Source organism: Onychostoma macrolepis, unplaced genomic scaffold, assembly GCF_012432095.1.
Source record: "Onychostoma macrolepis isolate SWU-2019 unplaced genomic scaffold, ASM1243209v1 Scaffold1, whole genome shotgun sequence".
NCBI classification, from domain to species: domain Eukaryota; kingdom Metazoa; phylum Chordata; class Actinopteri; order Cypriniformes; family Cyprinidae; genus Onychostoma; species Onychostoma macrolepis.
The window spans coordinates 36,883-52,824 of record NW_026704597.1 but is presented as its reverse complement, the minus strand read 5'-3'; the positions used below and the strand labels follow the sequence as shown (position 1 = coordinate 52,824).

Here is a 15,942-nt window from a genome sequence, read left to right as displayed (position 1 = left end):
CTCAGCCATGAGCGGGGGTCTCTGGAATTCAACGGCGTGGTGATTCGTATCTTCCCGGACATGTCTGCTGAGGTTGCGAGGTGCCGTGCCGAGTTTAAAGACGTGAAAGCTTCACTTTGCAGCGCTGGCGTCACCTACGGAATGTTGCATCCTGCCAGACTTCCAGGGGCAGCGGCATGTCTTTCAAACTCTGCAGGCAGCGATGTTTTTTTTCACTGCTACTATCAAGACTGCAGTGAACAAGGCTTGATTGACATGAAGGATGTAAATCAAGAACGAGTTTAGAAAGCGCCTGACATTCCTCTTAAATAGAGCGACTGCGCATCAGTAAATATAATGCACGATGTTGCAGTTCATCTTTAGCATTGATCACTTTAAGTTTATAAAACTTGTTCTTGTTTCATAATAGTTGCGTAGACTAAGTTACCTTAAGTTAGTCATGTACAACTTACTACTGATAAAACACTCTATATCTTATTTCTGTTCACGGAACGCTGCCGAAAGGACAGTCAAAGTTGAAAGAACTGGTTAGCTGGTTTCTTTTGTACCTGACTGTAACGTTCTTTTCAGTTAGGTTTATTAAGGTTATGGATGTTAGATTCTATGTCCGTTCTGGACACGTGGAGGGGATAGGGGTTGTTTAAGTTTTTGTTTGTTTGTTTTGTGCACCTTCAGTCATCTCTTATTTGACTGTTCCTTTATTTCATGCTCTCTTCCTAAAATCTTTTGACTTCTTTTCTAACTCAATTAAGCCCTTGTTTATAAGTAAAGTCTAATGTAGATCAAGTCGGAGGGGGCAGGGTTAAAATAATTAGTTGGAACATCAAAGGCTTAAACAATAAAGTGAAAAGTGTAAAAGTTTTTACTAATCTAAACAAGTTAATGGCCATTATATATTTTTTGCAGGAAACTTATCTAAAAATTTTGTGCCGTAAAAGATTGCTGAGATCATGGGTGGGACAGGTTTTCCATTCGGGATTTAATTGTAAATCCAGAGGTACTGCCATCTTAATCAATAAGAATACTCCATTCAACCCTTCTAATGTTATGTCAGACCCCAATGGTAGGTTTGTGATCGTCTCAGGCACCCTCTATAATAATAAAATCACCTTGGCAAGCATTAACGCACCTAACTGGGATAATCCAGACTTTTTTAATTAAACTTTTCTCTAAACTTCCAGACTTGAATCTTTACCAGCTGATTATGGGAGGTGACTTTAATTGTGTTTTAAACACTGTTCTAGATAGGTCATCTCCCAAATCAGCTCTTCTATCCCAATCTTCTAAAACAATTAATTCCTTTTTGGAGTTGTATGGAGTAGCTGATGTATGGCGAATTCTGAATCCCACTTGAATCCCACTTCTTTTCCTTTTTTTCTTCAGCTCATCATACTTACACGCGTATTGATTTTTTTATTTTATTTTATTGACAGTAAACTTACTCCTCTAGTAAAGTCTGCCTCTTATGATAGTATAATTGTCTCCGATCATGCTCCAGTAATTCTTGAATTGGCCCTTCCTGGCTGTCCTATATCTTCTTGAATGTATGAATGAATGTATTACTTATATCAGATAGCCATTTTGTTCAGTTTATCTAAAAAAAGATCTCCACGTTTCTTGAAATGAATTCTACAGAGGGGATTTCTGCATCCTTACTTTGGGAAACGCTCAAAGTCTATTTACGTGGGGAAATAATTTCTCGTTCTGCTTATATAAAAAATTTGCGTCATAAAAGACTTTTTGAACTTTCTGAACAAATTGGTAAACTAGACCAGATTTACGCACAACACCCAAGCGATTTTTTTGCAATCTGAATATAACCTTCTTTCCACCACCCAGGCTGAACAGCTTCTGCTTAAGGGGAGACACTGCAGGCAAAAACACAGTTTTTTTTTATGCACCTGTCAATTTTGAGATTTTGGGCATGTTTTTCAGACTAGTAGAACGAAAACATCCAAAAGACACTGTTAAGTGTTTCTTTTATAGCACTTTATCTATTTGTGTCAATAGATTTCAATTACAATACATATTTTTAAAGGCTGTTTTCTCAAAATTCGTTTTTTCTCCTACACTGAGCCATAAATCTCCACTTCAGTAGCACTTACACACACCAAACTTTACATTTTTATTCCTGTCTATATCCTGAAGGTTTTTACAGAGGGATTTGTTCATATACAGTGAGGAAAATAAGTATTTGAACACCCTGCTATTTTGCAAGTTCTCCCACTTAGAAATCATGGAGGGGTCTGAAATTGTCATCGTAGGTGCATGTCCACTGTGAGAGACATAATCTAAAAAAAAAATCCAGAAATCACAATGTATGATTTTTAACTATTTATTTGTATGATACAGCTGCAAATAAGTATTTGAACACCTGAGAAAATCAATGTTAATATTTGGTACAGTAGCCTTTGTTTGCAATTACAGAGGTCAAACGTTTCCTGTAGTTTTTCACCAGGTTTGCACACACTGCAGGAGGGATTTTGGCCCACCTCCACACAGATCTTCTCTAGATCAGTCAGGTTTCTGGCCTGTCGCTGAGAAACACGGAGTTTGAGCTCCTCCAAAGATTCTCTATTGGGTTTAGGTCTGAGACTGGCTAGGCCACGCCAGAACCTTGATATGCTTCTTACAGAGCCACTCCTTGGTTATCCTGGCTGTGTGCTTCGGGTCATTGTCATGTTGGAAGACCCAGCCTCGACCCATCTTCAATGCTCTAACTGAGGGAAGGAGGTTGTTCCCCAAAATCTCGCAATACATGGCCCCGGTCATCCTCTCCTTAATACAGTGCAGTCGCCTGTCCCATGTGCAGAAAAACACCCCAAAGATGATGCTACCACCCCCATGCTTCACAGTAGGGATGGTGTTCTTGGGATGGTACTCATCATTCTTCTTCCTCCAAACACGTTTAGTGGAATTATGACCAAAAAGTTATATTTTGGTCTCATCTGACCACATGACTTTCTCCCATGACTCCTCTGGATCATCCAAATGGTCATTGGCAAACTTAAGTCGGGCCTGGACATGTGCTGGTTTAAGCAGGGGAACCTTCCGTGCCATGCATGATTTCAAACCATGACGTCTTAGTGTATTACCAACAGTAACCTTGGAAACGGTGGTCCCAGCTCTTTTCAGGTCATTGACCAGCTCCTCCCGTGTAGTTCTGGGCTGATTTCTCACCTTTCTTAGGATTATTGAGACCCCACGAGGTGAGATCTTGCATGGGGCCCCAGTCCGAGGGAGATTGACAGTCATGTTTAGCTTCTTCCATTTTCTAATGATTGCTCCAACAGTGGACCTTTTTCACCAAGCTGCTTGGCAATTTCCCCGTAGCCCTTTCCAGCATTGTGGAGGTGTACAATTTTGTCTCTAGTGTCTTTGGACAGCTCTTTGGTCTTGGCCATGTTAGTAGTTGGATTCTTACTGATTGTATGGGGTGGACAGGTGTCTTTATGCAGCTAACGACCTCAAACAGGTGCATCTAATTTAGGATAATAAATGGAGTGGAGGTGGACATTTTAAAGGCAGACTAACAGGTCTTTGAGGGTCAGAATTCTAGCTGATAGACAGGTGTTCAAATACTTATTTGCAGCTGTATCATACAAATAAATAGTTAAAAATCATACATTGTGATTTCTGGATTTTTTTTTAGATTATGTCTCTCACTGTGGACATGCACCTACGATGACAATTTCAGACCCTCCATGATTTCTAAGTGGGAGAATTTGCAAAATAGCAGGGTGTTCAAATACTTATTTTCCTCACTGTATAATTTGCTTGATTATATACAACATTTTAACCCCCCCAAAATTGTCAAAATATAGTGTTTTCTGTCTGTTCTAAGTATTTTCTGAATTATGGAGTGACAAAATGAGATACCCAAAATTCCCTCTGTAAAAACTTTTGACTGTAATATGTCAAAAAAATTAAACAAGAATTTTGAAACTGACTTCATCCGGTGTTTAGATTTTTGTACTAGAAATGTATGCAAATTAGTGCATATTTCATTAAATAATGCCTCATTTGCATATTTAAACCTAACATTTTAGAAAACTTGTAATACAAAAAATGTTTGCAATTATCAATGTCATCAATCATCTATTAGTTATTTTTTTTACCCTATTCACCTGCAGTGTCTCGCCTTAAATCACGACACCATTTTTATGAGATTGGTGATAAATCAGGTAAAGCACTGGCACTACAACTTAGACTTAAAACTGCAAAAATTTGATCACCCAAATCCATACCCAAAAGGCAATATTGTATCAGACCCCCAAGAAATTAATAATGAATTTAAATCTTTTTACTCCTCACTGTATCAGTCAGAATCCCTTTTTTTTTTTTTGATGAGCTCAACATTCCTCAAATTAATATTGAATCAAAAGTCAAATTGGATGAACCTATTAGTTTAGCTGAAATTTTACAATCCATTGCACAAATGCAAAGCGGAAAATCTCAGGGTCCAGATGGCTTTCCCGCAGAGTTTTTAAAAACAGTTTCCCCTCAGCTTTCCCCGCTGCTTCTCTCGGTCTTTGAAGAATCTCTAAATAATGATGGTCTCCCTCCTTCTTTGTGCCAGGCATCAATCTCTCTTCTTTTAAAACCTGATAAAAATCCATTGGAGTGTGGGCCATACCGTCCAATTTCACTTCTAAACATAGATATAAGAATTCTGGCAAAGGTTCCCTCTCTTAGTTTAGAAACTGTTATTCAAGACATCATTCATCAGGACCAAACTGGTTTTATTAAAAATAGGCAGGGCTTTTTTAATCTCAGAAGGTTGATGAACAATTTACACATCGTCTGACACATTTGTGCCTGAGGCCTTAGTCTCTCTTGATGCGGAGAAAGCATGCGATCGTGTTGAGTGGGACTATTTATTCTATACATTAAAAAAATTTGGGTTTGGTGATAAATTTGTTTCCTGGGTAAAACTCATATATTCTTCTCCCTTGGTGTCTGTAAAACAAATGGTATTAGTTCTGATTATTTCCGTCTTCACCGTGGCACTAGACAGGGTTGCCCGCTGTCCCCCCTTTTGTTTGCTATAGCTATAGAACCTCTTGCAATCTCCTTTCGTAATAATCACAATATCACTGGTGCAGGAGCAGGAAAAGAACAGAAAATTTCTCTCTATGCAGATGACGTGGTATTATATGTTTCAGATCCAGAAACCTGTCTTTCCCATGTCTTAAATGTTCTAAGACAGTTCAGTGGTGTCTCAGGTTATAAATTAAATTTACATAAGAGTGAGTTTTCCCAATCAACTCTGCTGCAAGATCTCTTCCAACGTCAATATTACCATTTAAATTAGCCTCAGACAATTTCCGATACCTGGGAGTAACTGTAACACAGAAATATTGTCGCCTTGGAATGATAAGGTTCTATCTGCATTCTGAGTGGTTTTGAGATATCGAGCTTCAAAGTTTTTGCATTCCATATAGCAAAAATTATATGGGGAACAAGTCTCTTTCCTACATGAAAATGACAGAGACCCTAAATGTATTCTAAATGTACAATGTACAAATTTTTAAATGGGGATATTTGGAACAGGTCAAATGCAGATAGAACCTTCTAATTCTAAAAAGTCATTTTCCGCTTGGAATTATAAGGTTCTATCTTGCAAAACATTAATTGAAGCAACAATTTTCAAGAAATACAAATAGATTTTTTTATAATTTGTTTTAAAACATAAAATTAGTGTTGTAACAATATGTCAACATGTATGAGAAAGGTAAATTTAATGCTTTCTTTATCACATTTATTCCATATTTTAGGACAAATAATTTTTTCTTGGTTAAGTTAGGCACAAAGGGCAATACTAAATATTTTGTTCAGTGCTTATGTTAATTTTAGCTAGAGTTATAGTGGATAATTAAATACATTATTGAGGGAACAGTTAAGGCAGCTAACGTTACTCTAATCCATCTGACCAGGACTTTATTCCACAAAAAGCGGGACAGGGAAAATGGCTTCCTCTTTAAATCAGTATGGCCGATATGCTGACGTTTATTGTGGTAATTAAGGCCCTATCATTTAAATTGTTGGCTATTTGATATTTAAGGCTTAAAGGGTTAGTTCGCCCATTTAAGACATGAAGTTGTATGCAATCCTTACCAGCACTATAGTGCATACACACTGACTCACCCTTTAGTCACCTCCCTGGTCAGAGTTCTGGCCGCTGGAAGTTTTTCAAGATAGTACTCCCGGTTAGTTTCCGGGGCCTCAAAACTGTGCGTTTTTACGTGAAAAAAGTATTTGGGTTTCAAAGCTTGAATAATTTACATCACAAAAAACACGCCTTACAAAATTCATACCTCAGTTTTAATCGGCACTATTTTCTTTCCATTTCTATCAATCCGCGCTGCTGTCAACGTCAACAGTGCGCACGTTCAGATCATCTGTTGATAGCGCGACTGGCTGACAACATGTCTGACTACGAAACTTCTGATGACGAAACCAATTTTAGCACAATGTCAGACGGAACAGATGATGATGAAAGTAATTTTCAGCTTGTTTACCGTACAGTTTAGACATTGGATCATAAAGTTAGTAAATAGAGCTTACCCGTGGTACTGGTACAGCAAAACTCTTTAAAATCATTTTGTTTCTTTTTCCTCCTTGGTTGGGGATGTAATCGTCTTCGCTGAAGTGAGCACTGCACACACGGAAATCCTTGATTCTCCATATTTTAGCTCCAGCAGAGTAGCCGATGGCAACCAGCCAAAGCTGTCTCGTAGCTATATCCGAAACTGGAAAACGATGGAATCTGAACGGTGATCCCGGCACATTCTTGTGGTCACAGCCTGATAATTTACAAGTTCGCACCATTGTTCATTTTCTACTTTTTATGTCGTTGTCATTCGATTGTGTAAACACTATGGAACAGCTGATCTGAACGTGCGCACTGTTGACGTTGACAGCAGCGCGGATTGATAGAAATGGAAAGAAAATAGTGCCGATTAAAACTGAGGTATGAATTTTGTCAGGCGTGTTTTTTGTGATGTTGTGATGTTTTTGTGATGACAGTTTTGAGGCCCCGGAAACTAACCGGGAGTACTATCTTGAAAAACTTCCAGCGGCCAGAACTCTGACCAGGGAGGTGACTAAAGGGTCAGTGTGTATGCACTATAGTGCTGGTAAGGATTGCATACAACTTCATGTCTTAAATGGGCGAACTAACCCTTTAATGTTGTAAAATGTAAGACATTTTAAGACTTTACACTGTATGAATATTTCGCCAATCATTACAAATTCGGGTGTTTAGCGACCCAGACTTATATCCAGCACAGATGGGTCTCTAATTGCTGCAAAAGCAAAGTCTCCTGATATTTTAAGAACATAAAATAAAAAAAAAGAATAAAATAAGCATACTTTCTTACCTTTTGAAACTTAGAAGGGTTCGATTTGAGCAGATGATTTTACCATCACTGCCATCGTCAGAGCGCATTTCCCCAGTATACATTCAGTATCTGGCTCATATTCACAATCTCAATATATTCTCAAAACTATCGTTTTCAGCATCTTCAAAAACAATATTTTGTTCACTATTCACCACATCCACCATCAAACGACGGTGACACTTATATTTCATTATGTGCAGTAATTGCTCTGCAGTAAAGCCATTCAAGCCAGTTCAATTTTTGCAGATGATTATTTGTTTTATGCATGCGCTAATTATGAGTGAAAAATCACATCATCGTTATGTTTTAAACAGTGCCACTTTGTGGAATAAAGGTGAATTGCACTTATTGATTATGCAGACACGTAATTATTGTTGTTTAATGTTTAATTTTTCCTGTTGTTACGGAGCAGTCCGGCAACATGACAAAGAACTTTGATCCTGATTGGTCCTCTTGCATGCATTTGAAGTGCTGATTGGCGGATTCACAGATAGAACCTTATAGAACCAAGTTAGAGTTCAACTTTGTAGATCGAACCTTTTTGTTTTCTAAATAAAAAGTCCTAAAATGTACAAAACTTAAAAAAAAAAAAAAAAAACCCATCATGTAAATAAATTGTCACAGAATAAGAATATGTGAATAACTAAACTTTGACAAAAAATGTCAGATAGAACCTTATAAATCCAAGGGGACGATATGTTGACATCTTTAAGCATAATTTTATTGCAATTTTGGAGAAAACAAAACAGGATCTTGCTAAGTGGACAACTCTCCCACTTTCTCTTACAGGAAGAATCAATACTATAAAAATTAATATTCTTCCTAAATTTCTTTTCCTATTTCAAAGTATTTCCAGTTGTCATACCAAAAACATTCTTTAAGACTTTAGATCAAGTGATTTCTGATTTTATTTGGAACGGAGGTCCAATAAGAATCCAGAAATAATTTCTTCAACAACCCAAAAAACTAGGTGGTTTTGCACTTCCTTATTTCTTAGTCTATTACTGGGCAACAAATATTCATAGTATTTTATATTGGAGCCAGTCACACTATGGACTTTGCTAGTGGGTCCCGGCATGGGCTGAAATGGAATGTGGTTCCTGTACTCAAGTGTCCCTGCATGCTTTATTATGCTCTTCGTTAGCATTAAAGGCATCCAATTATTCTTCCAACCCTTTAGTACTACACAGCTTTAAAATTTGGAAACAATTTAGGGAACATTTTGGTTTTCAGGCAATGTCAGGCCTGTCTCCTATATATAAAAATCCTTCCTTTTTACCCTCTATTTTAGATGGATCTTTTGCATTATGGTTTAGAAGGGGCATTGTAGACATTAATGATCTTTTTCAGGAGAATACATTCGTCTCTTTTTCTTATTTGTTAGAAAAAATGTATCTTCCCAAAACCCATTTTTTTCAATATCTTCAGACTCGTGAATTCATAAGAAATACATTTTCTCATTTCCCTCAAGCACCTCCTAAACAAGAGATTGATCAAGTTATAGAAACTAAACTCTGTAAAGGTACTGTCTCCAATATTTATAAAACAATTTTTTAATTAATTATGCAGTCCGGCTCTTCACCCCTCTCTAAAATAAAACAGAATTGGGAATCAGATCTTAATCATGTTTTTTCAGACGAGTAATTGTCCAAAGCCCTTTGTCGTGTAAATACTTCTTCTATATGTGCTCGTCATTGTCTTATACAGTTTAAGTTGTTGCATAGAGTGTATTGGACAAAGGCCAAATTGTCTAAAATTAACCCTGGTTTTGATCCAACTTGTGATCGGTGTCGACAAGCTCCAGCTACTCTTTATCATACTTGACTTCTTTCTGGTCATCAATTTTTAAATCAGTTTCCGAATGTTTTAGTTTAGATATTGAACCATGCCCCCTAGTAGCATTATTTGGACTCAACCCCATAAATGTTTCCTTGTCAGCCTTACAGTCAAACGCACTCGCTTTTTGCTTGATAATTGCTAAATGACTTATATTAATTAACTGGAAAAATCCTTCCCCACCCAGCTTCTTTCATTGGATGCATGACCTGATGCAGTTTATTCAAATAGAAAAGATCAGATATACTGTACTTGGTAATACAGAAACATTGCACACTACCTGGCAACCCTTCTTGTCACATTAAACAAACAAATAAATATATATTAAAGGAAGAGGTAAGAAAATAAAAAAAAACCTTTCTCTATACCTGGCCTTTACAGTTTCCTTCCCCTGCCCCTGATTTACTAATAAATGGAGAGCGAAGAGAAAAAAAAAAAAAAAAACATATTGTTGGAAGTGTGTATGTATGTTGGTGCAAGCTATTTCTCCACCCTTTTTATTTTGTATTTTATTTCTTTTTCGTTCCTATGTCCTCAGAATTGTTCTAACTACTTGTATTTACTTATTTAATAAAATTGGAAATTAAATTTAAATGCATATTCAGCAGTAAAATTAACTAATATTACCAACAGTTACATCTATAAAAGGTTAACATTAGTGCTGTCTGCCATTCAATTAAAGTTTTCTGTAATTAATTCAAAAATGTGACTAAACGCGTGTTGTCATATTTTCACACTGAGCTTCAAATTAATATAGAAACAACATAAAGATGGTATATTTAAATGTGTTTAATGGTATCTTTTTACTAGCCTATTATTAACGAAGTATCATTGATACAAATAATTTTACTGTTGTCTCTATTAAATCCATTTTTTCCTTTAATTTTAGCCATTAATTATAGCCATTTAATGTTACAGTATAATTGAAATATTATGATATTATTTTTAACATTTAATAGGCTTTAAAAATATAACAACTTTTGGTCACACTTTATATTAGGTGGCCTTAACTACTATGTACTTACATCAAAAAATAAGTACAAGGTATTTGTCATATTGTATTGCAAAACACTTTTGCTGCTATTGAGGTGGGATACAGGTAAGGTTAGGGACAGGTTTGGTGGTATGGATAGGTTTAAGGGTGGATTAAGGTGTAATGGATGGGCCAGCAGTGTAATTTTAAATGTAATTACAGAAATTAATTACATATGTAACTACATATAGGTATTTTAAAAAATATATGTACAATGTAAAAACATGTACACAATAAGTGCATTGTACCAAATGATTAATTTAAATGTAAGTACGAGCCCCTGCCCCTTTGAGGTCCGACGGTAAAGTGCCCTTGCAGTCCGGTGCCCCTGGTCTGCGATTTCTGCCGAGGGTAGGGGTGTTCGATATGACGATTTTTGATCGTGGACGATAAAAATGTCTCCAAGATCTGCTTTTTTTGAAGAAATATCAGCTGCAGTTCTAGCACCTCCATTTCAATATAAAGTAGGCTACAACGCCACATACATTCACATCAGTGTTAACTCAGCAGTAGAGTTACTCTCATGGGACACTGCACTTATTCACAATCACAAAAGTACATTATTTGCATCTCCTTTAAAGCCATGCCGGTTGAACGTTTCTTTCATGCGCTGGTCAGACATGCGCTTTTTTCTGCGCACATATACACCCGAAGCGCGCGTACGAAAAAGCCCGTCAAACAGCGCCTAATTACTGAACTAAGTTATGTTTTGTGATAATAGTGTCAAAACACACAAGGTTTATGTATAGACTCAGTTGGTTATGTCTAAAATGAAAGTAAACAGCTGAGAGAAACGGATGCATGCCTGTATATTAGATGTGTGCAGGTCTTAAAGGGACAGTACTAAACATGCTACCGACTGTAATTAAAGGGATAGTTCACCCTAAAGTTTTATTTCTGTCATTATTTACTCACTCACATGTTGTCCCAAACCTGTATTAATTTCTTTCTTGTGCTGAACACAAAAGAAGATATTTTGGAGAATCTGGGTAACCAAGCAGTTGCTGGTCCACATTGACTTTGACAGTAGGAAAAAAATACTATGGAAGTCACTGTGGACCAGCAACTGTTTGGTTTTCCACATTCTTCAAAAGAGCATTTATGTTCAGCAGGAGAATGAAACTCATTGAGGTTTAAAACAACTTTTGAGTGAGTAAATGATGATATAAAAATAATTTTGGGGCGAATTATATAAAAATAATATATTTTTTTTTTGGGTGAATTATTCCTTTAATGTTAGTAAAACACCAAACACAAAGAGAAAAATCACTCACTACTCTTGACTGAAAAACTTTAATACAGTTGCTTTAATAGGAATCAGTCTATATAGTGTTTTATTTTTAAATTTGTTCATTCAATTTCTTGACTGCTCCTGCTAAATACACCTATTGTAGCCTACATGAAAATAAAACACTGTTTATTTTATTTGTATATTGTGTGTATTTGTAATGTGTATCTTTGTTCTAATTTTTTAATAACAAAGATAAAATAATGACAAAGATTTGGCCACTTTGGCCTAAATATCGACCATCCTTTTTTATATTTAGTTACCTTAAAAGGCTGTCTTTATAATAGGGAAATTAGTTTGGCTGTAATGCTCAAACAACTTGCAAAATAGAAAAAACAACATGATAAAGAATCGTGATATTTCTAAAAAAAAAAAAACGTGATATGATATTTTTGCCATATCGCCCACCCCTATAGCATAGGGGGACCAAACCCATCACCCAGCCCAATCCATCTACGCCCCCTCGCCAGAAGTTATGACCGATAACACTGCCTTTAAACTTGTTTAAACTAACGTTAGAATTGTGGATATCTCATAACTCCCTCACATAAGCGCTTGTCAACGCTGCCATCTATTGATGTTGCGGTCTCCGTTAGATTGTTGTTATTGCGTCTCTCCCTTTTCTTTTTGGCTGGCCAGGGCCAGTGTTGCAAACTAATTAGTGCAAGAACAATTCAAGGCGAATGTGCAACCTGCGTACTCTCTTCCTCGGGCCGGATGAAGATGATTGGCGGGCCGCCAATTGAATCGCCCTGCTTTAGGACTTGCGTTTACAGACTTCATAAACTCTTTTGGTGTCAAGCAAAACATCACCGGGCCCACACATCATTTTAATCATACGCTAGATTTAATTATATCGCACAGAACTAAACTTACTAATATAGATATTGTACTTCAAAATGATGATGTTACTGACCACTACCTTGTATCGTGCATGCTGCGTATTACTGATATTAACTACATGGCTCTGCGTTATTGTCTGGGTAGAACTATTGTTCCAACCACTAAAGATAGATTCACAAAGAACCTGCCTGATTTGTCTCAACTGCTCTGTGTACCCATCAATGCACATGAACTAGACAAAATGATTAGCAATATGGGCACTATCTTCTCTAATACATTAGAAGTTGTTGCCCCCGTCAAATTAAAAAAGGTTAAAGAAAAATGTACTGCGCATTGTACAACAGTAATGCGCATTCTCTCAAGAAAGCAACTCTTGAGCACAAATGGAGAAAAACTAACTTGGAAGTTTTTAGAATTGTGTGGAAAAACAGTTTCCAGCTATAGACATGCTCTAAAAGCTGCCAGGGCTGAGTATATCCGCAAACTCATAGAAAATAACCAAAACAATCCAAGGTTTTTATTTAGCACAGTGGCTAGATTAACAAATAATCAGACGTCACCAGAACTAAATATTCCCTCACAGTTTAGTAATAATGACTTTATGAATTTCTTCACTGATAAAATAGATAACATCAGAAATACAATAACAAATGTAGAATCGACAGCATCTTGTAATTCAGCTTCATTCATCACACCCAAAAAACTGCAGTGCTTTACATCTAAAGAGCTAAATAAACTTACCATTGTATCAAAACCAACGACATGTTTATTAGATGCTGTACCCACTAAATTACTGAAAGAGTTGTTACCCGTTGCAGAAGAACCGCTTCTCAATATTATTAACTCATCGTTATCTCTAGGTCATGTCACAAAACCATTCAAGCTGGTGGTTATTAAGCCTCTTAAGAAACAACAACTAGATCCTAGTGAACTGGCAAATTACAGACATTTCAAATCTTCAGTTTATGTATAAAATTTTAGAAAAGTTGTCTGCTCAATTGTGCTCCTTCCTGCAACAAAATTATATATATGAAGAATTCCAGTCAGGTTTCAGACCCCACCATAGCACATAAACTGCACTTGTTAAAATTACAAATGACTTGCTGCTTGCATCAGACAAAGGCTGCATCTCATTGCTAGTTTTGTGAGTGTGTGAGTCTCCTTCATCTCCAGCACAGAAGCAGAGCGTGACAGCATCTATACTTTGTTATAATGAGAGGATTAGCTTGCAGGACTGAACAAAAAGTCTGGCGTTTTGAGCGGTGAGTGGATTCTGACTGATACACACAAACACAGATATGCACTGGAGTCTGCTGTGAGGCCGGTGCCGCTTACTTTCATTTTGTTGTTAATGTTTATTTTGCTATTAAAGTTACGTTTGACGCTTCCTTCTTCCCAGAGTCTTGGATTTGTTACATGTATACATCTTCCTTAAATCATCCTGGTGACCTATTTTTAAGTCTCTGGGCCGCGGCCCAGGGTTTGAAAACCACTCCTATAGATCATGACATACTCTTAGTTTGATTACAAAACTATATGGGTATTCAAAGACAGGCTGTAAGATGGTTTAGATCCTACCTGTCCAATAGTTATTATTTTGTTTATTTAATCTTCTCAATTCACGCCAGTAAAGTATGGAGTGCCGCCAGGATCTGTCTTAGGCCCTCTGCTATTTTCAATATACATGTTTCCCCTTGGTAATATTATTACAAAATACGGGATTAGTTTCCATTGCTATGCTGATGATACTCAACTATATATTTCAACAAGACAAGATGAAACTTCTAAATTATCTAAGCTAACAGAGTGTGTTAAAAATGTAAAAGATTGGATGACCAAGAATTTTCTCCTATTTAATTTGGATAAGACAGAGATATGACTTATTGGACCAAAAAACAGTACACAGAATCTCTTAGATTACAATTTGCATCTAGACGGATGTGTTATTTCCTCTACAGTGAAAAATTTGGATGTTATATTAGACAGCAACTTGTCTTTTTAAAATCATTTCATGTTACAAAAACAGCATTCTTCCATCTAAGAAACATTGCCAAGCTATTTAACATGTTACCTGTTTCTGATACAGAGAAGCTAGTTCATGCATTCATGACCTCAAGACTGGACTATTGTAATTCAATAATAATTCAATTCAATAAACAAGCTACAGGTAATCCAAAATGCAGCTGCTACAGTCCTTACCAGGTCAAGAAAATATGATCATATTACCTCAATTTTACATTCTCTGCACTGGCTACCTATTATGTTCTGTATCAGTTACAAAATATTAGTACTTATAAGGCCCTAAAACGTTTAGCTCCTGCCTACCTAACTAGTCTTCTATCACGCTACAATCCATCACGCTCCCTAAAGTCGCAAAACTCTGGACTCTTGGTAGTTCCTAGGATAGCACAGTCCACTAAAGGAGGTAGAGCTTTTTCGCATTTGGCTCCCAAACTCTGGAATAGCCTTTCTGATAATTTTCGGGGTTCAGACACACTCGCTCTGTTTAAATCTAGATTAAGGACACATCTCTTTAGCCAAGCATTCACATAATGTATCTCATAACCTTGTACTTCCATTATATCTGTTCAAATGCACATTATAATTTTTTGCTTGGTTAGAAAAGCAGCTTCAGTCTGGATCCAGCCCTTACAAAGGTGACTGAACACCTGAGAAGAGATGTCAACTCCTCAGAGAACTTCAGCCAACCCTGAACCAACATACAACCCAGACAGCAAGCAGTGTCGGCCCAGATCTGGCCCACATCTGGCCCACATGGATTTCACACTGGCCAGATGTGGGCTGGATCTGGGCCAAAACTATGTTGCTGTCTGGGAAAACTACCAAATTTTGTTATAAGTTTGATCGCAATATATAATCATTGCTGTTGATAGTGTTCACCGTCCTTTTGAATATGTCATTAACTAACTGCATGATTTTACTGTACATTTCTGCCATATGGACATCACCTGACATAATCACCACTGATAAGCTACTCCTAAATATAATGCAGAAAATTTGCTTCTATAATGCAGAAAGCTGCTTTGGAATGATTTGAATCATGAAAAGTGCTATGCAAAAACACAAATTGAATTGAATAAGTGACAATATGACGGATATTCATAACTTTCTTACCTTTTAGAGCATCTGCAACTTCATCTTGCTTCATATCTCTCAGGTAATAGAGTGTGATATCAAGAGCTGCTTCTTTGATATAACACATGTCCTCTATAAAGTCCTTAAAGTATTGTGTGTTCTCTTTGTTTAATATTTTCTTGAATTTTTCCAGCTCATTCTTCATAAATAGAGTTATTTTTTCCTCAAGTATCTAAAAACAAAACACACACAAAGAGGTGTAGAACAACAAACTTCATCCAACTCATACATGCACATAAGATTAGTGCCGGTATGTACATTAACATATTTATTAGATTAGATTTAACTTTATTGTCATTGTGCAGAGTACATGTACAGAGCCAATGAAATGCATTTAGCATCTAACCAGAAGTGCAAATAGCAATATGTATAAATAAGTATAA

At 36.6% G+C, this 15,942-nt stretch overlaps 1 protein-coding gene across 4 annotated transcripts in view; it reads right to left on the bottom strand.

The window, feature by feature from the left end:
* The window catches only part of LOC131535016 (NACHT, LRR and PYD domains-containing protein 3-like), a 48,536-nt gene that overhangs the window by 12,004 nt on the left and 20,590 nt on the right, over nt 1-15,942 (bottom strand). For all 4 annotated transcript variants that reach the window (XM_058768149.1, XM_058768148.1, XM_058768151.1 and 1 more), the window contains one exon: nt 15,539-15,731. In XM_058768149.1, the coding sequence (XP_058624132.1) occupies nt 15,539-15,731 (193 nt within the window). The remainder of the gene's footprint in view (nt 1-15,538; nt 15,732-15,942) is intronic.